The sequence below is a fragment of the Pichia kudriavzevii genome, chromosome 1, assembly GCF_003054445.1.
Source record: "Pichia kudriavzevii chromosome 1, complete sequence".
Lineage (NCBI taxonomy): Eukaryota > Fungi > Ascomycota > Pichiomycetes > Pichiales > Pichiaceae > Pichia > Pichia kudriavzevii.
Window position 1 is genome coordinate 572,465 of NC_042506.1, and position 26,065 is coordinate 598,529.

At 38.0% G+C, this 26,065-nt stretch overlaps 14 protein-coding genes across 14 annotated transcripts; 9 read left to right on the forward strand and 5 right to left on the reverse strand.

Annotated features, from left to right (window-relative positions):
- Nucleotides 1-30: 30 nt before the first annotated feature.
- Nucleotides 31-1,353, forward strand: C5L36_0A02620 (uncharacterized protein; the record flags this gene model as incomplete). Its single annotated transcript, XM_029463276.1, has 1 exon — nucleotides 31-1,353. One exon carries the CDS (start codon nucleotides 31-33, stop codon nucleotides 1,351-1,353), a length of 1,323 nt encoding a protein of 440 aa, XP_029319136.1.
- Nucleotides 1,354-1,930: 577 nt separating this feature from the next.
- C5L36_0A02630 (uncharacterized protein) lies at nucleotides 1,931-2,239 on the reverse strand (the record flags this gene model as incomplete). Its single annotated transcript, XM_029463277.1, has 1 exon — nucleotides 1,931-2,239. The coding sequence occupies one exon, from the start codon at nucleotides 2,237-2,239 to the stop codon at nucleotides 1,931-1,933; it is 309 nt and encodes a 102-aa protein (XP_029319137.1).
- Nucleotides 2,240-2,744: 505 nt separating this feature from the next.
- Nucleotides 2,745-3,893, forward strand: C5L36_0A02640 (uncharacterized protein; the record flags this gene model as incomplete). Its single annotated transcript, XM_029463278.1, has 1 exon — nucleotides 2,745-3,893. The coding sequence occupies one exon, from the start codon at nucleotides 2,745-2,747 to the stop codon at nucleotides 3,891-3,893; it is 1,149 nt and encodes a 382-aa protein (XP_029319138.1).
- A 14-nt stretch (nucleotides 3,894-3,907) lies between these two features.
- On the forward strand, nucleotides 3,908-5,644 carry C5L36_0A02650 (uncharacterized protein; the record flags this gene model as incomplete). The annotated part of the gene is made up of 1 exon (XM_029463279.1): nucleotides 3,908-5,644. One exon carries the CDS (start codon nucleotides 3,908-3,910, stop codon nucleotides 5,642-5,644), a length of 1,737 nt encoding a protein of 578 aa, XP_029319139.1.
- A 63-nt stretch (nucleotides 5,645-5,707) lies between these two features.
- Nucleotides 5,708-5,998, reverse strand: C5L36_0A02660 (uncharacterized protein; the record flags this gene model as incomplete). Its single annotated transcript, XM_029463280.1, has 1 exon — nucleotides 5,708-5,998. The coding sequence occupies one exon, from the start codon at nucleotides 5,996-5,998 to the stop codon at nucleotides 5,708-5,710; it is 291 nt and encodes a 96-aa protein (XP_029319140.1).
- An 83-nt stretch (nucleotides 5,999-6,081) lies between these two features.
- C5L36_0A02670 (uncharacterized protein) lies at nucleotides 6,082-8,481 on the forward strand (the record flags this gene model as incomplete). Its single annotated transcript, XM_029463281.1, has 1 exon — nucleotides 6,082-8,481. One exon carries the CDS (start codon nucleotides 6,082-6,084, stop codon nucleotides 8,479-8,481), a length of 2,400 nt encoding a protein of 799 aa, XP_029319141.1.
- Nucleotides 8,482-8,512: 31 nt separating this feature from the next.
- On the reverse strand, nucleotides 8,513-9,106 carry C5L36_0A02680 (uncharacterized protein; the record flags this gene model as incomplete). Its single annotated transcript, XM_029463282.1, has 1 exon — nucleotides 8,513-9,106. One exon carries the CDS (start codon nucleotides 9,104-9,106, stop codon nucleotides 8,513-8,515), a length of 594 nt encoding a protein of 197 aa, XP_029319142.1.
- Nucleotides 9,107-9,982: 876 nt separating this feature from the next.
- On the forward strand, nucleotides 9,983-11,728 carry C5L36_0A02690 (uncharacterized protein; the record flags this gene model as incomplete). Its single annotated transcript, XM_029463283.1, has 1 exon — nucleotides 9,983-11,728. The coding sequence occupies one exon, from the start codon at nucleotides 9,983-9,985 to the stop codon at nucleotides 11,726-11,728; it is 1,746 nt and encodes a 581-aa protein (XP_029319143.1).
- Nucleotides 11,729-12,743: 1,015 nt separating this feature from the next.
- On the forward strand, nucleotides 12,744-14,504 carry C5L36_0A02700 (uncharacterized protein; the record flags this gene model as incomplete). The annotated part of the gene is made up of 1 exon (XM_029463284.1): nucleotides 12,744-14,504. The coding sequence occupies one exon, from the start codon at nucleotides 12,744-12,746 to the stop codon at nucleotides 14,502-14,504; it is 1,761 nt and encodes a 586-aa protein (XP_029319144.1).
- Nucleotides 14,505-15,030: 526 nt separating this feature from the next.
- C5L36_0A02710 (uncharacterized protein) lies at nucleotides 15,031-17,142 on the forward strand (the record flags this gene model as incomplete). Its single annotated transcript, XM_029463285.1, has 1 exon — nucleotides 15,031-17,142. One exon carries the CDS (start codon nucleotides 15,031-15,033, stop codon nucleotides 17,140-17,142), a length of 2,112 nt encoding a protein of 703 aa, XP_029319145.1.
- Nucleotides 17,143-17,218: 76 nt separating this feature from the next.
- C5L36_0A02720 (uncharacterized protein) lies at nucleotides 17,219-19,213 on the reverse strand (the record flags this gene model as incomplete). Its single annotated transcript, XM_029463286.1, has 1 exon — nucleotides 17,219-19,213. The coding sequence occupies one exon, from the start codon at nucleotides 19,211-19,213 to the stop codon at nucleotides 17,219-17,221; it is 1,995 nt and encodes a 664-aa protein (XP_029319146.1).
- Nucleotides 19,214-19,992: 779 nt separating this feature from the next.
- On the forward strand, nucleotides 19,993-21,705 carry C5L36_0A02730 (uncharacterized protein; the record flags this gene model as incomplete). The annotated part of the gene is made up of 1 exon (XM_029463287.1): nucleotides 19,993-21,705. The coding sequence occupies one exon, from the start codon at nucleotides 19,993-19,995 to the stop codon at nucleotides 21,703-21,705; it is 1,713 nt and encodes a 570-aa protein (XP_029319147.1).
- A 188-nt stretch (nucleotides 21,706-21,893) lies between these two features.
- Nucleotides 21,894-23,576, forward strand: C5L36_0A02740 (uncharacterized protein; the record flags this gene model as incomplete). The annotated part of the gene is made up of 1 exon (XM_029463288.1): nucleotides 21,894-23,576. One exon carries the CDS (start codon nucleotides 21,894-21,896, stop codon nucleotides 23,574-23,576), a length of 1,683 nt encoding a protein of 560 aa, XP_029319148.1.
- Nucleotides 23,577-23,683: 107 nt separating this feature from the next.
- C5L36_0A02750 (uncharacterized protein) lies at nucleotides 23,684-26,056 on the reverse strand (the record flags this gene model as incomplete). The annotated part of the gene is made up of 1 exon (XM_029463289.1): nucleotides 23,684-26,056. The coding sequence occupies one exon, from the start codon at nucleotides 26,054-26,056 to the stop codon at nucleotides 23,684-23,686; it is 2,373 nt and encodes a 790-aa protein (XP_029319149.1).
- Between the last annotated feature and the right edge of the window lie 9 nt (nucleotides 26,057-26,065).

Sequence of the window (26,065 nt, forward strand, 5' to 3'; positions counted from 1 at the left end):
CAAAAGTCCAATACACGAGATAACAAGAAAATGAAATCCTCTAATGCGTCCGTCCATTTTCAAGCATCATTTCAGCAGATGTATATTCCTCGCACAGATTCTGTTGACGGAGTCGAAGATATTCAGGGGAGATTAGAGAGAAATGTGACCAGAAAGATTAAAAGGAGTGTTAATCCTGTTGCTAATTTAGCTAAATTAGAAGTTCAACAACAATACTACCAAAGACAACAAAAGAGATATAAGCAGAAACAGTCACATCAGTACCAACAGCAGCAGTATATTAACCAGCATCAGCAATATCAACAGTATCAACAGTATCAACAATATCAGCAATACCAAAACTATCAATACCAACAATATCCGCAATATCCGCAGCAATACCCAGGAGAGTATGAACCACAGTATAAACAATACAACGCACCGTTACTAGTTCCAGCTACGTCATCTACCACGTTGTCTACCAAAGCCCCATCCCCAGCCCCAGCCTCAGATCAAACCCCAGCCTCAGGACCACCCCTTCAGGCACAACAACAGCAAATGCGTTCATACCGCCAATTTCAACCTCAACATCAATATCAGTCTAAGCAAGAGATACAATACCCACAACACCAGCAATATATTCAAAATAAGCAATATAATAGATCAAGTCAAATTTATTCTCATTATCCGATGAAGTCGTCTAATTTGAATTTACCTGAAAGGTCTAACAAGAGACCAATTTATACATCGTGCAGTGAAATTGAAACTGTTAATGGATCTGTTGGTACCATTACTTCAGCAAATAGTAATACTAGTTATAGAAGACAAGGAAATGGAGGCAATAGTACCCCTGTAACAACACCGAGCGATGCAACCGCTAATGGTGTGTCTACAGCATCTCCAGAGGTGACCAAGGTGACACCAACAATAACATCTTCGTCAACCAAGGCACTGAACCCAGTTTCGGTTTCAAGAGCAATGCCAACGCAACCGTCTACCAACAACGCTCGAACAACTACAACAACAACAACAACAATAGCAGCAGTACCACCAACTGCAGCCCCAACAGCATCAGCAAGAGTGACAGCGGCAGCAGTACCAAACATGCCTCCGCCTGCTAGCAGCAAATCGGAGCCGAAGAAGGGTTTTTTCAGAAAAATCTTTGGTCGTAGTAAATCGATCAAGCTAACACGGTCAAATTCTACTTCATCACTTTCTTCCATCAGTTCTGCATCATCTAAGATATCTAGGAAATTTTCATTTCTAAGGCGTGAGAAAGACGTTTCTGTTGTTAGGCCAACTGAGGATATGATTGACGTTAGAACGCCAATAATTGTCGAGAGCCTTGAAGATAGTGCGAGGAATCGCACATGAAACTAACGATGAGACTCTTACTCAGGATCAGTCATTTTCTTCGAGTGTTGAGCTAGACTACGTCGCTACGGTCAAAGGTAGCGGGGAAGGTTCGTTTTTGAGAGGTGTCACGCTGAAGGTCAACAAGCTAAAAAAGACCATCTCGAATCTCTCACATAAAACGGATGGTTCAACTATTTTAGACAAGGATTTGTCAGATTTAAACCTGGGCAATGCCGACGAATGTGAAGACGAATTCAGCATCATCCCTGCCGAACACGAACCAGTAAGAAGGAGTTGTAGCATCAAACCATCATGGAAAAGTGGTAGGAAATGTTTTGAAGGGGTGCGGTTTTCTGACCACGTTGAAAGTGCGCCTGTTTACACGTATGATCGTGTTAATCCTGATATGAAGAAGGTTTTTATCATGCAATTGTACTATCCAAGGGAGATCCGTGAGATACATATTGAATTGAACGAGTTTAAAAAGGGAATGGAGATACATCCCGAGAGTGCAGCGCTCACGCATTGGTTTAAAGTTTAAGAAGAAAAAAAAGATATGTTAATCACCTATTTATTGTGTATTGTATATAAGTCATCAACTACCTCTATAAGTTGAGTAGCCATAGTTACTGAGTAATAATGGTACGTGGTATTTCTCGCCCTTTTCAACAGTAAACACAATATCCACCCAGGGGAAGAATGTCGACCTTTGTGTCGTCTGGAAATATTCCTTGGTGAAAAAACGGATACTGTAGGTACCCTGTGGGACCACAGTTCTCCACTTGATACGTCCATCGCTGTCAGTAGTACCCGATTCAAGGACCTGAGAGTCCATACGGAGTTCACATTGAACGCCGGCTGCTGGGCGACCGGTTGTTGTATCTAGAATATGGCAGGAGAGCATCGTGGCTGAATAACTGTATTGAGAGAATATGAATTTCAAAGAAAGAGAGTGCTATGAACACCACTTGACAAACAAAACCATAAGGATTAGTCTTATGTATGCGATATCTTGATAAGCGGAGATCTCCGTGGTGAATTTTATCAAGCTACTCGTAGCGAGAGAGATTGTTTTCCAGCTCTTCTCTACGAGAAGCTCCTTCTCGCGGTTGAAAGCGGACGGCCCAAAAATAACTTCTCTGCGCACTGAAACGCTATTTGAAGTGCCAGTTTTTTTTGTCTCCCGCATAAGATCCAATGTACAGATTCAAGCGGTAGCACTTGGGTTTCCACAACCTTGAGGCGGGGTGAAAAAAATAACACATATACACTACAATAACAACAACAACAACTACAACAACCACAACTAGTTCCCCCATTTCAAGTGAAGCAGAAAGCACGTGTGTTTGTTTCTATTACTAAACACCAACAGAACATCTCTACAAATTAAGAGACAGTTGTGGCGTGATATGAATCCACTCAAGAATTCACGAGAACCCAATTACAGTTCTATAGTAGACACTTCCCATGGTGGTTTGGAGACAAAGGTCTCTTTCTACAATCGAGACGGTGTGCCCTTCTATCGCCCTGAGACATTCCATTTGGCACCAACCATGGGGGGGAACGGACAAGCCCTTCCCATTAGCGTCCGCGACCTCGCTGGTAGCACTCCGCTGGGTGAGACATATCGAAATGAGGGGGCCCGTCTAGGCAGTGAGGGCGTGCGGCTACTTGGGAACTGGCCCGTTGGGAAGGTGAGGATTGTAGGTAGAGTTGTTGGTGAGGCGCGGGTAGACGATGGGAGCAGTGGGTATGCATTGGAGGTTGCGGGGAAAATAGCGGCTGTTGATAGTGAAATGCTAGGTTCGCTTGTGGCTGTGGAGGGGTCCGTTCTCAATGTCGCTGGAGGAGTGGTGTGCGTGAGGGGGGAAAAATGCCACCGAGTGAGGGAAGCAGAGCAGATCAAATGGTGGGGGGAAGTTGTGCAAACGAGGGAGATGTTAAGAAAACCATGGATTCAACATGAGGTTATAGTTATTGACGATGACAATGATAATGACCAAGGGGGATCTGATAGTATTAACAATTGGTTAAATGAGGATGTTTACAATGGTGTTAATTCTCTCAAAGAGTTGGAAAATGAAGTCACACTTAAAACCCCCACTCTTGCTATTGTGGAGGCAACATTAGTCGGTGAACTTGTGGACAAGACGCTTGGTAGCACGCCTCGTACGGTTGAAGCGGCACAGCGTCTTTTAGCCGTGCGCTTTCTTGTTGCCGGGACCCCCCTTGTTCCCACACTTTTGGAGGCGGCGACGCAAGAACTTCTTGGCATTTTGCTAAAACGACTACAAGAGAAAGGTGTGATTTGTATAACCGCCGAGGGTGTCATTGACAAAAGCGTGCTACTCAACCATGTTGCCGCTCTGCGTGAATGGGTTACCAATGTAAACCGAGAATTTCGGGAAATTATGCTCGGAGAAGTGCTCTCACTGTTGTGGGAAAAATGTACATTGGAGACAGCGGTGTCTTTGGTAGACGTGGTTTCCCAGAAAAGTTTGAAATATAATCGTGATAGCCGGAGCTGGTCCAAGAGAGGCGACCAGGGAAAACATTAGACTATACAAAGACGATGCATATTTTGACACCATTGTTACCGACAGAGAAGGAGGTCATATGGGAGAAAATCAATCACAAATCCGACCTTTTTATAGAGGAGGAGGAAGAGGATAAGATCAACCAAGGCAATGATAACTATTCACTGGATACAGTGGCATACTTAAATCATATAAAGGAGGAAAACTGTAAATTTTTAGCTCAATCTAACCAAATAATCTCTCAATTAGACACGTTATTAGCTATCCACTCGTCTGTTACTAGTCAAACTCAGGATTTCCAATCAGAATCAAACACTCTAATTGACAATCTACATTTTCTACAAGAGTTGTATTCATCACTAGTGGATAAATTTAAACTCTTTAATAATCTAGATTCTATAGTGAAAAAGCTAAATACGGCGAACAATTCCAAGTTAGTTCTCAAACCCTCCTTCTCCCAATTATTGCAAGATTTGGACACTTCGATTGAGTTCATCAATGATCCTCAACATGCAAACTATAAAGATATATCAGTGTACAAATCTCGTTTTAACCAGTGTCTGGTCCGAGCGTTGTCACTAATTAGAAACTATATTACTTCTTACATACGCTCAATAGAATCAAAGAATAAAGAGCAATTGGTAAACGCCAAGCCTATCACTATAGACGCAATTATAAATGTCAACTTTGTAAACGATCTTTCACATATCACAAACTTATTTACTCAATTGTACATTCGCTCAACTGATCACGCGTCGTTATTAGAAGATGTCTACAACCAGTATTTCCACTCTCGTCAATCTTTACTCTCTCAATTTATTATTAATCCTCACATTGATTCAGTCAGTTTTAATGAAGATCTCTTGACCCTTTCGACGACTCAAATAAAATACTTTTCCAAGTTGGTCGATAAAGAGTTTGAAATTTTCAAATCAATATTTTTCTCTCCGTTGATAGATAATTCAATCAACGCAACAGTATTACAGCCACATTTGGAATCTTTGCTTGACCCACTATATTATCTACTTAGAAATAAAATCTTACGTGAATCCTCAATCGATAAGTTGTCTCAATTAATTACCTTTTTGATCGATGAACCTCCTATTTTCTTGCCAATTTTACAAGATGCACAATCTCGTTTACTATTTCAACTGCAGAAAAACGAACCAAAACCTTACTCTCGTACGGGCAAAGAACTGATCATCACTTCAAATTCGAATAAAAATAAAATATATCCTCCAATTGAAACATCAATATCTGTATTAGAGACAGTCAATGGTTTATTACCGAAACCTGTGTTTGACGATATAACTGCTTCTTTTATTGATGCTATTCTTAAAAGTTTTCCACATGCTAGTCCGTCAGATTTGCAATGGTCACTATATATACTTCATTCACTACTTGAATTACAAAAACATGTTAATTCATGGGAAATTCTATATCTAAATAGGGATACTCAAATAGAGTGGCATGTCACACGACCATGGTCAGTAAAACATGAGTTTAATGATTGTCGGTTGAAATTACAGCTGAAAATAGATGAACTAATTCAATCTTTTGCGCAGCAAGTCGACGATAATGATGTTAGACGTACTTGGACGCTGTGCAAAGAGTCAGTAGGCAGTGACCATGCAGCAAAACTGATGGATTTTATAGCGAAAGTTAAAGGCTCGGATTGGAGAGATGAAATGATGCACATATTACAGACTGAAAATGAAACCGATGCTGAAAATGTTGATGAGGAAATTGAAGTATCTGATTTAGATGATTAGTTTTATATTGTATCTTTCAATTGCCTTTAATATATATACTGAATGTAGTAAGTTCTCTTAAATTTACTTCTCCTCATCATCGAATGGATTATATGTATTATCTGCCAACACTTTGTTCAATTCCTTTTTCACAAATGCCAACTTGCTTGGATCAATCAACAAATGTTGATCGTCCAGTTCCTCGATAATGATATCCCTGTAATCCTGATCAATCTTTACTACCAACGACTTTATGGAGGGATCACATTTGATCATCATTCCCTTGATGACACGTGCCATTGTGTTACCATTAAAGAGAATTAAAAAAAGTGATGTAAAAATCTTCGTGCAAATGCAGGACATGTTGAATAACATTTTGTAGCGACTCTCAAATAGATAGATGGAACCGTGGCATTTAAGTGCTTGCTGAATTTAACTGTTGATGAGAACTCATCACCATGTCCAATGAAGAGCCTCCATATTTTAGATACAAGCGTGTTACATCTCTCCCTGAGAGATTCTTTACAACGGATCCCATCTCTGCTAGTTTTCTTTCAGAAGAGTATGCAATTTTTGGTACACATTCAGGTATGCTGTTAATAACTACATCAACAACGTTCAAAACACTAAAAATATTCAAGGGCCATACGGCAAGTGTGCTTGACATAGATTTTGATGGACAAACATTTGCAGCTGCGTCGATGGATGGTACTATTCTCATTGGCGACATCAACCAATTAGACAATATTACAAAGTATGATTTTAAGCGTCCCTTGCATGCAGTCTCTTTACAAAAACCATATTCCAAAACTAAATCATTTTATAGCGGTGGTAAGGCAGGTGATTTAGTATATACTACCCGCAACTGGCTGAACCAGCGTACAGATGAAGTTCTCTTTAGGGGAAACTGTATAACCATGATCAAGTACGGCAACGATAGGTTAATTTGGTGTGATTCTGCCGGTATTTATCTGAAGAATTTGAGTAGTGGGCAGTTGTTAAAACTGAAGGCACCTGTGGAAATGGAAAAGTCTGAGCTATACTGGCCTAAACTTGATTGGTCGGATGACAAAGCTTTGACTATAGGCTGGTTTAACAGTATGTGGAAAATTGACGTTGCTGAGATGAAAGTGACATGGAGTGACACATCAACAGATTATCTAATTGCTTCAATCGCAACATATAGCGATGGTATACTTATCTTAAACTACACATCTAAAACAGATGGGGAATATTATCCTCCTGATCTAATTCTTATTGACCAAAATGGTGATGAAATTGTAAATGACGAATTACCAATTAGAGAATATGAAAATTTGAACGTTAATGATTATGGACTTCTACGAACACAAAAGAGTTGGTTATTGATTTGCCCCAATGATGCTGTATCGATCGAACCCTTGTGGATTGGTGACCGAATAAACTGGTATGTGCAACGTGAAGAATTCAAGAAAGCTTGGGAATTAGGTGAATCAATGAACCCTTATCAAAGGCTAGATATAGGGTTGAAGGAGTGGAAAAAGAATAAAGACGTAGAGTTCTTTAAAAAGCTGTTGAATGGATTAAATAATTTAGAATACTCGAATCATTTAGTGAATGAACTTAATGTGATTTATTCTAAATATGTCAGTGCAGAAATGCTACCAAGTAAACCATATAGTGGTGAAAAACAAATAGATCCAAAGTACTATGATCAAGTACTCAATGAATTACTTTACAAGCAAGAGTATGATCAATTTGTTCATTATTTACATCAATGGGATCACACTTTATTTAGTGTAGGTGATATATGCTCACACATGGGCGATATATTAGAGTCTGAAGATGTTCCGGTTTTAAGGGATGCATATATCTCATTATCTCTTGAGTTGGAAGAGCCAGAAAATTGTGTCAAACACTACATAGCTTTGAAAGACCCTCAATTACTGGAATTTTTGGATAGTCATCATTTACTAGATAGACATTTCCAAGAATTGCCGCTAATAATATATTTTGGCGTTCCACCAAAAAAACTTGAGGAAAACGTGGAAATTTTGATAAACAATGTTCATGAAATATTACCTCAGAGGATTATTAAACTATTTAAAGATAATCAAATGGATCATGTGAATTATATATATTTAAATAAACTAAGAAAGGTTGATCCTCTAAAAGTTAAAGATTTTGAAGATGAAATCGTATCATTATTTGCTAAGTTTAACAAGGAAGAGCTATTTGATTTTTTACAAGTACATTCAAAGTATTCAATTGAAAATGCGATTAGGATATGTGAAAATAACCAGTGTTATAAAGAACTAGTTTATCTATTAAGCAAGGTGGGTGAGAACAAGAAGGCTTTGATATTAATCATTGATAAAATGAATGATCCGGGAAGAGCAATTGAATTTGTACAATCAGTCAACGAGAAAAATTTGTGGGATTTTTTACTTGACTATTCCATGAACAAGCCGGAATTCGTGAAGGAGTTGTTAATGAATGTTGGCAAACTTGTTGATCCTATACCCGTAGTTTCGAGAATACCCGTCAACGTCAAAATAGATGGTTTAAAAGGGGCATTGATTGACATTACCAGGAACGTCACGTTAGATAAAAAGATTTATGATCTAGTAATGGATATTATATCTGACGAATATATGTCGATCAGTGAAGCCCTAAGGAAACTGAAAATGATGGGATACATTGTTGATAAGGAAGAACTTGAATTAGTTCGCTCAGATATGAATCATACATATATTAAATTGAGGGAGGAGAATACTGAAAAGTTTGGAAAGGAGGAAGATATACTGGGTGCTAAATGGGATGGCGATTTAAATAACAAAATGGGACATAAATCTTTCTTACAATATAAAATTATGTAAATTAATGTTTTTCTTTTTTTTGTTTGATTGATTAGTTTGATCCAAAAAGCCTACCGAATGGGTTTAGTTTACTCAAAAATGGAATTGAAAACGATGACATCACATCGTTAGCTATATTATTTGCCTTACCGAATTTGTCACATTTGTTATAGGCCATTGTGTTTGTAATTGACAACGAAATTGCAATGATTATTAAAATAAGTGAAATTAAATGAAGTTTCAAAACTGACATAATTGCAAACAAGACCCATGCTATTGGCGTGATGTACATCATTAACCAAAAAACTTTGCTGTCGATCGGATTAATATATCTATTCGGGTCTGCAGTTTCGAAAACCCAAATAGTTTGTCCCAGCTCATTAGTTTCGTTCCACCAACGCAAGCCAACTAATAGCCTGCCGGCTATGTTTTTCACATTCCAGAAATCTGCAGATACTAACAAGATTATGGTGATGAAGTATAAGATGTAGTTTGAAGTGAACAACATACCGAAAAGGTATATGAAAATAGGTAATAATCGAAAAGTAAGGAACGATAAGAGTGCAATTGGATGGGACGATTCAAGTAGTCTTTGATACATCGTCCGAGCGATTGAATCTTGAGGGACAGCGGCAGGTTCCGACATTGCTTTGGTGTTTGCCTGCTCTCAACTGTTCTCCCAGAAATGTATAATGAAGGAGGAAAGACTGGAGATGTTAACCAAAATAAAGAAAAAAAACACAAGAAATGCGAAAATTCGAGTAAGCTTGAGAAGCCACAAAGATTATGAATATATCCGGATAGGAAGCTAACAGGAAAACCGAACTATCTGCCCAACATGTGTGTAGCAATAGAAAGAAATATACGGAAATGAAAAGTATACAAATAGGGCTACGGAATCAAGATACTATAAACCGAAAATCAAGAATAAATAGCCGAAAGTTCTGTCATTTTTCGGGCATTGATATACCCCTTGTCGCTGCGACACAGATACAGACGAACGAGTTGTACCAAGAACTCCAATTTTTACAAAATACGGCTAATAATGAGCTGCCCCGTTGTATACCAGGTGGTTTAATAGTGCAATTTTGACGGTAGTAATGTACAAAGTTGCTTCTTTTTTGTTACAGTTAGCTAGAAACTAAAATCTTAAGGAGTATGTCACATTTTTCTGGAGGAAAGAAGACTGGCTTCATGGACAGGTTTCGTTGGAATTTTTTTTTTTTCAACTTCATTGCGGCTTTCCACATCCAGAATTCAGTATCTGTACAAATGCATAGATATAATACACGCTGCAGATGTAAAATAGTACATCCAAGGAGATAGCCCCTAAAGATAGTAGAAATATTAATGAAAAATCACTCAAGTAGTTTTAGTTTCCATTAAGTCCTCGGAGATATTCTAAAATGGAGATAACATTTAGTACGTCAATTATTCCTTATAAAGCCTGAAATTCCTTCAACCTCTAATCAAGTTTCACTTTCCATAACATGGTGGCTTAGTTTGTCGAATTACCCAATTAATGGCTGAGAAAAACAACAACGGATTGAGCTACGCAGATAGAAAAAGTATTTTATTCTCAATGAATCATCCGGAAAGCACATCCCCTCAAAGTGATTCCCAATTATCAACAGAGGTTGAACCTTACGTAGGCAGTGATGTGGATATTGAGAATGGCGTTACCAGGAAACACCTCAACAGAGACTCAATGAAAATAGATACCGATTCCAAATTATCTAGGGAGTTATCAAGGATACTTACGGGAACAATTGAAACAAAAGAGCGTGATGCAAATTTAATGCTACCAAGCTTGGGTATGGACAAAAAGTTTCCTCCTGATTTGCCACCAATCGAAGATTACACAGTCTCATTTGATGGGCCTGATGATCTAATGCACCCACATAATTGGCCTTTTGCAAAAAAATTAATTCAAAGCGTGCTAATTGGTGCCAATACATTGGCAATTACTTTTGGAAGTGCCATTTTTGCACAAGCAATAACACCGCTATCTGAAATCTATCACGTTCACTATGTTGTGACAACATTGTCTGTGACATTATATGTCCTAGGATTTGCTACAGGGCCGGTGGTTTGGGCACCTCTAAGTGAAATATATGGTAGACGACCAGTTGTTGTTGTATCGTCCCTATTATTTTGTATTTTTAATTTTGCAGTTGCTGTTTCGGACAGACTAGAGTCCATTTTAATATGCAGGTTCTTTGCCGGTTGCTTAGGAGCTGCCCCCTTAGTTGTTGCACCCGCCGCTTTTGCAGATATGTTTGACAATGAAAGTAGAGGTACCGCAGTTGTGATTTTTTGTATGTGTGTTTTTGTTGCACCGTTGTTGGCACCTTTTATAGGAGGATTCATTGTTGCAAATCATAGTTTAGGATGGAGATGGACCGAATTTCTCACAGGTATATTAGCGGCGGCATCTTTTGCTTCGATCTTATTATTTAATGTCGAAACACACCATCCAATCCTACTGGTCGAGAAGGCAAGACATATTCGGCAAACCACGAGTAACTGGGGGATTCATGCTCCACATGACGAATTCCAACTTTCCATTGAAGACATTGTTGAAAATAATTTGACAAGACCTATCCGGATGTTGTTTACTGAGCCGATCTTGCTCTTTGTTACTATATATAATGCATTCATTTATGGAATGTTGTACCTCTTTTTGAGTGCGTATCCAATTGTTTTCGGTAAAGGTTACGGGATGCCCCTGGGGGTAGCTGAATTGCCATATTTTGGATTGATCATTGGTGAGTTACTAGGGGGGGTTTTCTGCATCTACAGCGAAGGGGATTACATCAACAAAATGAAGGCAGCCGACGGTCGTGTCATCCCGGAGAATAGGTTACCGCCTATGTTGGTTGGTGGAGTTGTTTTCCCCATTGGCTTGTTGTGGTTCTGTTGGACGGGGAACTACCACGAACACGTGCATTGGATCGTGCCTACAGTCTCTGGACTCTTCACTGGATTTGGCCTAATCACAATCTTCAACACTTCCATGAACTACATAATAGACGCCTATTTGCTCTTTTCAGCTAGCGCAATGGCAGCAAATACGTTCCTAAGGTCACTATTTGGGGCCGTGTTCCCTCTATTTGCGACTTTTATGTTCACCAACATGGGCACCAACTGGGCAGGGTTACTTCTCGGGCTCTTTGCGGTGCTCTTGATCCTATGCCCCATTGCCTTTATAAAATGGGGGGAAAATTTGAGGCAAAAGTCCAAATATACCTTTGATCTCGCCCAATAGGCACAACAACCACGAGAATGAGGGAACCAACTCCAAGTCCAATATCCAGAAACTTTGTATCTACCGTTGCCCTTCGCCCCCCCTTCCTTCCTTCTACATAGCGATCCTCAACAGTGACAGACTCCCAATGTACAACAAATAGTAAATGTATACATGTCCACTCTAAAAATAACGTCAACAGAGAAAAATGCCTTTATTCTTTTATATCCTCCATTATTTGTCTGCTCTTGTTCCCAGTTCTTCTAAGCCTCATTCTGTCTCTCCCTACTTTTTTTTACCAATTATGGTCTACACTACAATCCAGACGCGGCTCTACCGTTTCTAACCGACGTTCCCCCCCCCCCTTTTTTTTTTTCATTCTCTCTGTTCTCGTTCTAAAATTAATAGCCGTGCGTCCCGATTAGAGAGACCCTGACGGATGGATTTTAATAACGCAAACCTGTCTCACGGCTGTTCCCGCAAATGAGGAAGGAGAAAGTGAGTTTTTGTTACCTCCGTAATTATACTTATCCCCGACCAAACATGGTCTCTTGTATTAGTGCCATATTCCCCCACTCTCTCCAATCGTACCACCCATTCCCATTTCAGAACAGAGATCATCCGGCGTGTCTAGAATAGACAACATCTAGCATCTAACAAGAGTACTGGATAAATAATTCAGTCAACGGATCTAGTAATAGAGAATATAATCTTAAATCTAACAAAAAGATCTTAACTCCCCGGAGATAGCGTGTCAAAAAGTATTTTTCTTTGTGTGTTGCTTAGTTTACAGACCCCTCTTACTCAATGGGGAAACTGCTTATTAATGTAAAAATTTGACGCATTTACGAGAAAGTTCCGAAGCTAAAGTGGGTATTTTCTGGAATTTGCACAATTTTTTGAGGTCACCCTGTTGATATTTATATGAAAATTTACCAGTCCTTAAGTTATGTTGGAAAAGGTGCATTTCTTTTCTCTTGGTGTCTCTTAGTAGATCAGATTTTCTCTTTAGCTTCATTCAACTGGTTATTTGTTGATGTCCTCTAGCTCAATGACTAATACAGGATCCACATTGTCTGCCGATAAGGCTAGTGCCGTCTCGTCCCATGATTCGGGGAGTGAATTGAGTAACTCGTCTTCCCAGCTCCCTGAAGTTGTTAGACCATATACCGGTGATTCATTCTCTCAAAATAATCAGGATCTTGAAAATGGATTACAGGAACCTACTGACGATGAAAAACTGATGAGAGTCGACACCCATGCCGACCTCTCCAGGGAACTGTCTAGAAAGTTGACAGGTGCCGACACAATCAAAAATGACGAATCCACACCAATTCCAAAGATGGGGCTGGATAAGGATTACCCTCCAATGTTACCCGACTCTTCCGCATATACGGTCTCCTTCAACGGACCAGATGATCCTTTACATCCTCATAATTGGCCATTAAAGAAGAAGTTGATTCAATGTACCTTGATTGGAGCCAATACTTTTGCAATTGCATTTGGTTCTGCAATTTTTGCTCAGGCGGTTTTGCCTTTGTCTAAGATTTATCATGTTCACACAGTTGTCACAACCTTGTCTGTTACCTTATACGTGTTGGGATTTGCTACAGGTCCCGTCATTTGGGCACCATTGTCTGAAATTTATGGTCGGAGACCAGTTTTGGTGATGTCCTCATTTGCGTTTTGTTGTTTTAATTTTGCCGTTGCAACCTCTGATAGATTGGAGTCCATTCTAATTTGCAGGTTCTTTGCAGGTTGTTTAGGTGCCGCTCCCTTAGTTGTTGTCCCGGCATCCTTTGCAGATATGTTTGGTAATCAAACCAGAGGTACGGCAATTGTTGTTTTTTCAATGTGTGTCTTTTGTGGACCATTATTGGCACCTTTTATTGGAGGTTTTATTGTCGCCAATCACCGTTTAGGTTGGAGGTGGACGGAATTTATTACTGGTATCCTTGCTGCTGCTTCGTTTGTGTTGATTATCCTGTTTGAAGTTGAAACACACCATCCAATCATCTTAGTGGAAAAGGCAAGAGAAATCAAAAGACGTACAGGCAATTGGGGGATCCATGCACCTCATGATGAGTTCGAATTGTCAATCAAAGAAATCGTTGAGAATAATTTAACAAGACCAATCAGAATGTTGTTTACAGAACCAATTTTATTGTTGATCACCATTTATAATGCATTTATTTATGGTATGTTATACCTCTTCTTGACAGCATATCCATTAGTTTTTGCTGGTGGTTATGGTATGGCACCAGGTGTTGCTGAATTGCCTTATTTTGGTTTAGTCATTGGGCAGTTCTTAGGAGGTCTGTTTTGTATCTATTGCGAAAGAGATTATAACAAAAAAATGGCCGCCGCAGGTGGTAAAATCATACCTGAAAACAGATTACCTCCAATGATTGCAGGTGGTGTGGCATTCCCAATCGGTCTATTATGGTTTTGTTGGACTGGTAATTACCACGAACATGTCCATTGGATCGTACCAACTATTTCTGGTCTTTTCACCGGCTTTGGTTTGATTGCAATCTTTAACCCTTCCATGAACTATATCATTGATGCCTACTTGTTGTTTGCTGCTTCCGCCATGGCGGGTAACTCCTTCCTCAGATCCACATTTGGTGGTGTCTTTCCACTGTTTGCCTCCTTCATGTTCAAAAACATGGGCACCAATTGGGCAGGTTTATTGCTTGGCCTCTTTGCGGTTGTTTTGATTGCATGTCCCGTCGGATTCTTGAAATACGGTAAGAAATTAAGACAGAAATCTAAATTTGCATTCGATTTATCATAAGCTGCTGAGCTAAGGGTAAATGTGATGTTGACAAATTTGAAAACTCTTTTGAACTTTGGTGTATTCTGTTGTTATCCATGGAATCCGTTTCTTTACTTCATGTTGGTTCCTCTAAAAAGAAATGGCCCCTTTTCCCCTTCCACAGTTTCAATAATATCCAGTTGTTCAAGACTTTTCTGCCTGCCCCCAAAAGGTCAGGTGAAATACACATTTGGCCTTGAGTTTCTAATATTATCCTAATACAAGTCTTTTTTTACTATATATCCTATCTTTAACATTGTCTAATCTAATTTCTAATTCTCAGTCAGATGGTATTCGTCCTCTCGATATGCTTGTTACTGCATTGAAAAATAGATTTGGGAAAATTCCCCCCCTCCCCCCCCCCCTTCCCACCAAAAAAATGTAGTAGCTCTCATTACATTCTCAACTGCACAAAAAAAAAAAATCTTCAACAGCATTTCTACATTTCTATTACTGGGTTAAACAACCTAAAAAGAGCCGTCAAGAGTGAAAATCTATATCCGTCATGGCTCCAAAGGCAAAGGCAAATAAAGATACAGAAGATGAACCAAAAATGCAAGCCATTGTACTTGCAGACTCTTTTCAAACAAGGTTCATGCCATTAACCTCCGTTAAACCAAGATGCCTTTTACCATTAGCAAATGTGCCTCTAATCGAATATACTCTTGAATTCCTTGCACAATCAGATGTTGTTGAGGAAGTCTACATTATGTGTTGTTCACATTCAGGTCAAATCCAGGAATACATCGATTCCTCAAAATGGGTTAACCTCTCTTCTCCATTTAAGAAGATCCAAACAATTGCATCAAAAGAATCAAGATCTGTTGGTGATGCGATGAGAGACTTAGACTCTAGAAGTATTATAAATGGTGATTTTATACTTATTTCAGGTGACGTTGTTACTAATCTAGATATTAACCAAGCTCTGGAAAATCACAAAAACTACAAACAAAATGACCGTGACTATATTTGTACTATGGTTTTAACACAAGCTGCCCCAATGCACCGTTCTAGATCTATCATTGAACCTGCGTGCTTTGTCATGGATAAAACAAGCAACAGATGCTTATATTACCAAGATTTACCTCCAATCAATGGAAAGAAGGCGTCAGTTAATATTGATCCTGAGGTTTTAGAAGACATCGAAGAATTTGAAATATATAATAACTTAATTGATTGTCATGTTGATATTTGTACTGGTGCAGTGCCAACGATTTTTCAAGAAAATTTTGATTATCAAACGTTGAGAAGTGATTTTGTTAAAGGTGTCTTAAGCAGTGATATTTTAAAGAAACACATCTACTCCTATATCACCAAAGACCATTACTCGGCCAGAGTTGAAAGTTGGCAAACCTATGATGGAATTTCCCAAGATGTTCTTGAGAGATGGGCATATCCAATAGTACCGGAAAGAAACTTATTACCAGACCAAACTTACACATATTCTTCCCAACATATTTATAAAGAAAATAATGTTATTTTATCCCAATCTAGTAAATTAAGCTCCAGTGTCATTATTGGTAGAGATTCGTTTGTTGGTGATAAAACCCAAGTATCACATTCGGTTATTGGGAGAAATTGTAAAATTGGCTCTAATGTAATTATTGAGAACTCCTATATTTGGGACGGCTCAATAATTGAAGATAATTGCATACTAAAACATGCCATTGTTGCAAATAATTCAATAATCAAAAAAAATGTTATTCTAAACCCAGGTTCTGTCATTGGATTTGGCGTGATTATTGATGAAAATGTTATTATTGGAAATAACCAGAGAATCATCAGAAGTCCAATGAAAAATTCCAATTCAAGCACTAGAATCGCAAGTGAAGACGAAGATAGCAATAACGAAGAAACATTCAGCTCTGTTGATCTAAGTGTAAGGGATTCAAGTGTTGTTGGTATGAACGGTATAGGTTTCCTCTACGAAAACACTGAATACCAAAATGAAGAGCTAGGTCATATTGTTTATGAAATGGCAGAGTTGAACTTCTCCGATGCATCAATTGCTTCAAGTACAGTGACACTACACCATTCGAAAAAGAAAAAGAGAAGTCATTCATCAGCAAGTGGATTTATATCCGAAGACGAGGGTGAAAACTTTGATCATGAAGCCATTGCCACTGTGGAAAGAGCAATGGAGAACAATCATGATCTAGATACTGCAATGTTAGAACTAAACACTTTACGTATGTCAATGAATGTCACATATCATGAGGTCCGTGAAGCTTCTTGCTTAGCTATGGTTAAACGGGTCAACCATTTTATTGACACTGACACTTTGGGAGTTAAAGGTGCATGTGAAAAGATTTTCAATAAATGGGGCATGATGTTTGAAAGACAAGTTTTTGACGATGCTGATCAGGTAGATTTGTTGCTAACTCTACAATCGATTTGTAATAGAATTGATGGCGATAATAAAAGCTTGATTTTTGTTAATATCGCAATTGTTTTATATAATATCGATATTCTGGATGAGGATAACATCATCGCATGGTACAATACAAAGGAGTCTAAGGAGATGCCCGAAATCAGATCTAAAATGAGCAAATGGGTGGAGATGCTAGAAAATGATTCAAGTGAAGAAGAAGAAGAAGGATTTAGCGATGATGAATAGATATAAATATATACGTAGTTTATAATCAGTAAATATAGATTTGAAGAAAAAAAAGACACAATAACCTTTTGCAGCTTCAAAAGATTACGTAGTCGTTCTTTGGTTCAAGGAGCTCCATATAGTTTTTAGTTTTAAGGATTGATTTGACATTATTCAAAATGGAAATTGATGGCACATCCATTCCATTCAACTCAAAAACCTTTAAAACTGAAAATATGTGTTGATAAAGTTTTTTGTCTTTAATTAAAAGACAAATTAGCGCAGATATATAAATTGACCAATGCGTTATAATTGCACACGATGATTTGTAAGGCATGGAATATATCAAATCAACTATCTCTTGTATTTTCTTTTTTATCAGGCGGATATCTCTAGTGCCAATGAAAAAGTATGCAACATACAACTCCAAACCACTTATTGATATTAGTTCACAGTATTTTATTGTTAGGTCCATCCTAAAGTCTTCTAGCTCAAGTCTGATATAGTTGCAGTTTTTCTTTATGTCCTGGATCTTTCTTAGGATGCTAGTTCCTTTATCATGAAGAGTTTCAAAAGTTCTCGGATCTACTTTACGAGTTAAAATAAGGTAAATGAAATTCATTCCTGATAAATGAATCCCGGCTTGTCCAAAAACATCTACAATATCACAGACTTCTTCGAATATCACGCCCAAGTTGGACTTATATCCATTCATGTAATTGATACCGTTCTTGGCAATGGAAAAATTAGTCCTGAAGGAGTCTTTTTCAAGCTCTATTTTTTTAGAAGGAAATCCCAATGAGCTCAAAACGGCTAAGCGTGATGTATGCTTATACTGCTCGACAACAATATCGAAAAGTTCCAACGCAGCCCTATCGAGAGGGTTGTCCAAGTTTACGGTATTCCTTACTGAAAAACACTTGAGTATCAATTGGTGATTCCCATTTAAGTGTGTCCTCCAACTTTTATCAGATGCATTTCCAGAAAAAATAATTAAAACAGCAAAGCTCAAAGTAACTAGATCTGCAAATTTTGTCGAGTTTTCTAGTCCTGTTTTCAAGTAATTGATACATTCCCTAAATGATATTTTTCCGACCTTCAGATCCCATTCAGAGGCCATTCTCACATCTTTTGCCTGTGAATAGATTCTGCAAATATGCAAAGAGCAATGGTACGTGACGATACTTTGAAATATTGGGTTTTTTGTTCCCAGCTTAAAGCACAATCTTAATACTGACATCAACTTTTCGTCTGGGAATAATACAAATGTGTAGAAGAATCGAGAAAGTTTTGTGAAAGTCCAGACAAAATCAATCAGTTTTTGGTCATGGATAGATAAGTTTTTGTCTGATGTCAATGGATCATGCTTTCTGATCACATCTATAAAGTAAACGAAAGGCCCACAATCCCACGGTAGATTGAAAACATTTAAGTTTGGGAGTGAACATCCAGAATACTGGCGAGAATGGGTATTGATTGGGGATTCCGGCAAACCAACTTCTTCCATCTCTATAGTTATCAAATCATCAAGCTGGACTTCTCGAGGGAAGTCTTGCATGTACTGATATATTTGGTTTTGTGTGGGCATTATTGTGGATTCCAGATCATTGCTTCTTTTGGTTTGTTCAGATTCTATTGCCTTCCCCAGACCTGGAATATTTTCATTATGAACCATATGGTAATTTGAGATTGCTTTCTCTTGACCTAGAACTACCTTATCGTAGATATGATCTCCATCTAATGGTAGTGGCAGAAAGTTAGGAATATCTAACAAAGAATAATCATTATTGGGATTTTTTAGGATGATAGAATCATCAATATTTACTGAATAGCCATTCTCTGTGTTGATCTTGTCCATCTTTTGTGGAATGTTCTTCGAGTCATCCGAGGACATATCGTCAGTTTTTCTGAAATGCTCATTACCAAAGTTCTCATTTATTAGATTGAAGACATAAACACATTGGATATTTTTCCTTTGGCATCTTGAACAACTGGGTTGTCGTTCATCACACTTAACATGAGCTTTCTTGCACTGAGTACAGCCTTTTCTGGAGTATTGTGTTGACTTCCGGCGTCCCTTTGATACCTCCATCCGGCTTTGCTCTTGGATTGCTCTCAAAGCAGCATAAACAGCACCAGATTCTCCCGTACACTTCAATAAAGGAGTCACCTCAAATTTTAGCCTGTCTTGTCCATTATCGGAGTACCGACTATCGCAGCCAATTAACCGCGATATACAAATTACCCAATTGGGAAGGCGAACTGCCGTTTGCTCGTTCTCGTAGTTGCATCAGTCAATTTTGTCTATAAATTCCTTGATCACTAGAATTTGTTTACACTGGCCATCCTCCAAAACAAATTCAGTGCCTACTTAAAAATATCACAACAAAACAAAACACAGCACCGATATTTACACTTTTAATTCTTTGTGTTTCTTTTTTGTATGTGGACTGGTAAATCCATTCTTTTATTCTTGGGGAACGACAAATTTTCAATCATAAATACATTTTTTATACGACTTTGAGCTATACGCCCAACTGTATACACAATTCTGCCACTGTTAACCTTACTTGGGCAATTTGGTACTCTAAATTTCGTCTTTTGTCTTCATTTAAATAATATGCACACACCGTGATAGTTACATTATGGACAGAGGTACTTTGAATTTTATCGCGTTTGGAGAGAAAAAAAAAGGGAAAGCTAAAAAATTAGAGATCATTAGAAGGGCCAGAGTCAGAGTCGACTGCACAAGCACAGATTTCGTGAATAATCATTTCTTTTGTGGATCAGATGGTAGATGTTGTTAGTTCATCGTACCTTTACGCAAGTCTTTTGATCTAGTATAGCAACAAGGACTTATAAACGCAAATAATGGACTCGAAAACTATCGGTATACTGGGTGGTGGCCAACTTGGCCGTATGATTGTCGAAGCTGCAAACAGGCTAAACATCAAGACGGTCATTTTGGAAAAAGGTGAATCTGGCCCAGCCAAGCAAATCAATGCAAACAATGAACACATTGATGGTTCATTCAATAATATTGACGATATTAGAAAGCTAGCTGACAACTGTGATATCTTAACTATTGAAATTGAACATGTTGATACCGACGCGTTGAAGACTATACAAAGAGAAACCGGCGTTAAGATTTACCCTTCTCCAGAGACAATCGAAATCATTAAGGACAAATACAGACAGAAAGAACATTTGGTGCAACATGGTGTTGCAGTTGCAGACTCTGTTAGCGTTGAAAGCACCGAGACAGCATTGCAAAATGTTGGTTTGAAATTTGGTTTCCCATTTATGCTGAAGTCCAAAACTGAAGCATATGATGGTAGAGGTAACTATGTTGTAAAAGATGTTTCATATATTAGAGAAGCATTAGAAGTTTTGCACAATAGACCTTTATATGCAGAAAAATGGGCACCGTTTACTAAGGAGTTGGCAGTCATGGTGGTCAGAAATGTGGATGGAGAAATTTTCTCTTATCCAACCGTTGAAACGATCCACAAGGATAATATCTGTCATACTGTTTACGCACCTGCAAGAGTGAATGATACTATTCAAACAAAGGCCAACCTTTTAGCTAAAAAGGCGGTTTCTACTTTTCCAGGTGCAGGCATTTTTGGTGTAGAAATGTTTTTATTACCTGACGGTGAACTGTTAATCAATGAAATTGCACCAAGACCTCACAATTCTGGCCATTATACGATTGATGCTTGCGTCACTTCTCAGTTTGAAGCACATATTAGAGCTATTTCTGGATTGCCTATGCCCAAAAATTTTACTTGCTTTTCTACTCCCCAAACAAATGCCATTATGCTCAATATTTTAGGGTCTGATGTGCCAAATGGCGAACTTGAACTTTGTAGAAGAGCACTTGAAACTACAAGCGCTTCTGTCTATCTTTACGGGAAGTCAACTAGACCAAAGAGAAAAATGGGTCATGTTAACATTGTTTCGGGTTCTATGTCTGATTGTGAACGTAAACTTGCATACATTGAGGGCTCTGGTGGCCTTCCGATAACAAAATCAACAGAAAATGCGGTTTCAGGCACCTCTAAAGCTCCATTAGTGGGTGTTATAATGGGTTCAGATTCGGATTTACCTGTCATGTCTGCTGGTTGTAATATCTTAAAGAAGTTTGGTGTTCCGTTTGAAGTCACCATTGTGTCAGCACATAGAACCCCACAAAGGATGGCCAAGTATGCGATTGAGGCACCGAGGAGAGGGTTAAGATGTATAATTGCCGGTGCTGGCGGTGCTGCTCATTTACCAGGGATGGTTGCTGCTATGACACCCTTACCTGTTATTGGCGTCCCCGTCAAAGGCTCTACTTTAGATGGTGTTGATTCGTTACATTCAATTGTTCAAATGCCAAGAGGAATTCCCGTTGCAACAGTTGCTATTAACAATTCTACCAATGCTGCATTGCTAGCTGTCAGAATCCTGGGAGTTTTTGATGGGAAATGGATCAGTGAAATGGAAACGTACATGAATTCCATGGAAAATGAGGTCCTAGATAAGGCCGAGAAGCTGGAGAAAGAAGGATATGAGGAGTACCTGGCTACGTATAAAAAATAAATAAAATATCTATAACGATTCGACTAATAATTTAGTATTTTCACAAAAGTAATGTAATTTACACATTGATTTTATATTAGCGTTTAAAATAGCGTTCTACTCGCAACATGAATTTTTTTACGGTTGAAATACTTTCTACTTAATTTAATAGGATATTTATTTCCTTCAAGTAATAAAGTGTACCAACTATGATGGTCTTTAGCGTCACTTCAGGTTTGAAAAGAAGCTGTTTTTATAACTATAAAGGAGTGGTTTCACTTTGGATAAACAGAGCGTATGGAATCAAACCCATACCTGACAACGCACCAACTTTAGAAGAAAACACTGAATGGCTTCAAACTTTGAACAAATCACATATTAAGGATTTGAGAACAGAAAGGGAAGAAGATTTTACGTACAGGGTAGAAGAGAGATCAGATATTGATAACGAAGAAACAAACTCCAATTTACTGAAATTCAAGTCCAAAAAAACCAAGAGAACATATTCCATAGTTAAACAACCAACTGAAGATGATCCATACCACACACTTTCTGTTCCGGCAAACGAGTACTTTTTATCCTCTTCCCCATTTTCCTCGTTGTCTTCAAAACGGAGACCAAAGGCCGAATCTGTTCAAACGTTCTCTGATTTGAGAGTTGTTAGACTAAGATCAGGTAAAGGTGGAAACGGTGAAGTGTCTTTCTATAGAGATACGAATATTGCCTTCGGTCCCCCTGATGGGGGTGATGGGGGTGATGGCGGGAATATATACGTGGTTGCTGTTAAAGAAATGAGCTCGTTACACAATTTGAAATCAAGGTATATTGCGACCGATGGGACTAAAGGAAAGTCTGCACAATTGGATGGAAAGAAAGGTGAAGATGTTTATATAACTGTACCTGTTGGGACACATATAAGGTGGTGTCCTGATCCCAGAGAAATAAGGGCTTTACAAAAGGAAGATTATGATAATTATGTTTTTCATGTCAAAACGATAACAGATGATTTTGGGTCTTTGATACCCAAATTTATTCAGTTTTTTAGAAATTCTTATAATATAGGCAAGGGCTGGATTTTTAAAGAAAAGGATGAGGAGTATCATTTACAGAGAGACTATTTCAATAATCTTAATGAAAAAGTTTCCGTTTTTGATGCTCAGTTGAAACAAGACGAATTATATGCTGACACCTTTCCCTTGGATGGAATTGATCTTGATAAACCAACGGAAGAGCCTGTATTATTGCTAAAAGGTGGTAAAGGGGGTTTGGGTAACATGCATTTTCTTACGCCTGATATCAGAAATCCACGTTTTTCTAAAATTGGTAGAAATGGGTTGGAAGGAAATTTTATTTTTGAGTTAAAACTATTAGCTGATTTAGGACTAGTAGGACTTCCAAATGCTGGTAAATCAACACTTCTAAGGGCAATCTCAAACGCTAAACCCCGTGTTGGGCATTGGGAGTTCACTACTTTACAACCTATTATTGGTACAATTCCTCTAAGAATTGATCAGCCTCCCTTTACTGTGGCTGATATTCCTGGAATAGTTAAGGGAGCAAAAATGAATAAAGGCATGGGATTGAACTTTCTAAGGCACATAGAGAGATCAGGAGGTCTTGTATTTGTTGTTTCTCTTGGTTCTAGTGACCCGGTTGATGATATAAAAGTATTAATTGAAGAGTTATCAGAAGAGCGTTTGAAGGGCAAAAACGTTTTGGTTGTTGCAACTAAAGCTGATGTTGAAGGCTCAAAGCAAAAGTTTCTCGATTTGAAGAGTTTCGTTGAGCAGTTGAGCTGGAAATGCGTACCATGTTCTGGTAAAAACAAGGAGAATATAGAGAAAGTCAAAGAGCTAATGGCCGAGTGTTCTGGAAGATTAGATTACAGTTGATGGAATTCCTACTATACATTATGAGTAATACTATTTATACGTTTTGTACATATAGAACTAATTGTGAAAAGGGAGGAGAGACCGTGGTCGACCATGGAGAAGAATGTCTAGAGATTAAAACCAAAGACCAATTTTTCTTGTAATGTTAACATTTTAGGTGAATCTATCTTTCCGTGATATTCTAAATGTTTGCACAAATCTGACATTTTCCTTTGAAAAGTCTGGTGATAAGAATCCATAACATCGATTAAGGTTTTCAGTTTGTTCTCCTTCTCCTGTTGGCTGAATGTAATTGACAACTTGAGACGTTTCTTTTGCACCTTTAAAAGATTTTCATCCATGAGTAATATTGTTTTTCTTAAAGACATGACATACTCGTGGAAGACCAATATTAAAGTAAACAATCCGTATAGGCTAGAAGCTAGATCTGTCTGTGCCAGTAAAGAATCACATATAGTGGAGCTCAAGAACTCCGTCATTTGGAACTTGAAACCGCATAAGTCGAAGCTTTCCTCCTCATTATCAAGGTTTTCCATAACTGAATCTAGCTTGCACCAATTCACTTGAATGACGTCGTTATTCAAATAATAAAGATAAATGCGAATAAACTCAAACATTCTGTTGTGAATGAAACGAGCCCTTTTTACCCATTTTCTTACTCTTGGATCACCAAAACTCCATGTCCAAAATGTGTGGTATCCTAGTTCCCTCCATGACTTTTCAAATCTTTTATTTAGAAAATTTATGAGTATGGAGTGTCTAAACAGAAGCTGAAACTCTAGTTTCTGAGAATCTGATATTATATGGTTCAAAGGAAATGGTATTCTAATATCAATACTAAACCTACTGATAGCAAGTTTATTACACCTCTGGTTATCTGCTTCAGGTCTTCTTGGCGAGCTTGGGATGCTGTTTGGGTAGATATTTGCCTTTAGCAGATTAGACAACGATTCCATGTTTGACGCCTGCATAATATCATTCACATCTGTGACCCTTGTTCTAGTGATTTGTAAAATATCTTCAAGTATGGAATGTGGCTCAAATTCGCATTCCAATAACTCTGAAAATAATTTGTAGGTCAAATCATCAGATTTGGTGCCATAAGAAATTTTGTACCACCGCAATATGTCCTGAGTAGCAGAGCTGCTATAACTCCTTTTCAATTCATGATTAGCATGATTGAGAAAATCATCAACCAAGGAGCCATCAGTTAACAAAAAATATTTAGTCATCAATGAAACAAATATTCTCATTTCATATGAATGATTCAGCATCCTTTTCAGTAGTATATTCGCCCTATTGTATGCAGCATCAATTAATATAGTAAAATTGCTACCTCTAAATGTTTTAATTGACGATAATGGTATCTGTTCAAAGTAATGGTCACATTCACATTCTTTGATAATTCTTAAGTATTTACCTGTTAGAAGCAATTTCTTCTGTAATTGCTTTGACTTTAGTTGTTCAGGTAATAAATCCATTTTAATTGCGAACTTGTTTTGCCAAAAATAAGAATTGTAAATATCTGATTTGGGGAAAGCTTCTGAGATAAAGAATTCATCAAAGAAATCATCAAGCTGACCAAAATTTAGCCATTTGTTGAGTATATCGAGATATCCGGTAGTTATAAACTCAAAAAGCTGAGCAAACAACATATTAGAGTTTCTGAACCCTCGGGAAATTCCAATATGTCTCTCGAGCAAGTTCAATATGATGCCCCCCTTGATACACTTGGAAGTTCTGGAGTCGTAAACTATATCTTCAACCGAGCTGCTAGAACATTCCTCTTTCAATGAAGTCATCAAGTTTTCAAATTTCATATCTGTTAGATTAGTGATTTTGGATCTCTTATTATCCTCCTCGATGATATCCTTTATTAGGTCATAAAAGGAAGCAACACTTTCCACTATGCTACACCCATAACTTTGCATTCGTCGGTTACTAAGCATCTGAAACAAAGATAATATTGACATTTCTGTACCAGACTCCTCAAGGTAATGAAAAATTGAATTCTGGTATTCTTTCATAAAATTTCGAAAATATTCACATAATCGTCCCATTACTATGCCATAAGAAGTTTTATTGAAATACTGCTCAAAACTTACTAATGTCAATACCCGAGACCCATGTTCACAAATTTTATTTGTAATATCTATAAAACTGAAGTCAATGTCTTTACTAATTGAAAATTTCACAGCTCTTAAACTCTCTTTGGTCTGATTAGATTGTTCAGATTCTTCCAACTTATATCTTATGTAATCACCTTCTTTCCCTAGAATAACATTTATAAGGTCTCTCACTATGATAGTTTCACGTTGCTGTTGACTCTTAACCTGTTTCAACGACTGTATTCCTGAAACTTCAAAATCAGATTGTTGTTTACCTTTTCCCAAATCCGAGATACGATAGTAGTCTCCTATCTGAAACTGGTCTGCATCCACATCTTCAAGTGAAATAGATATACAACTTCCCTCCGGCATTTGAGTTCC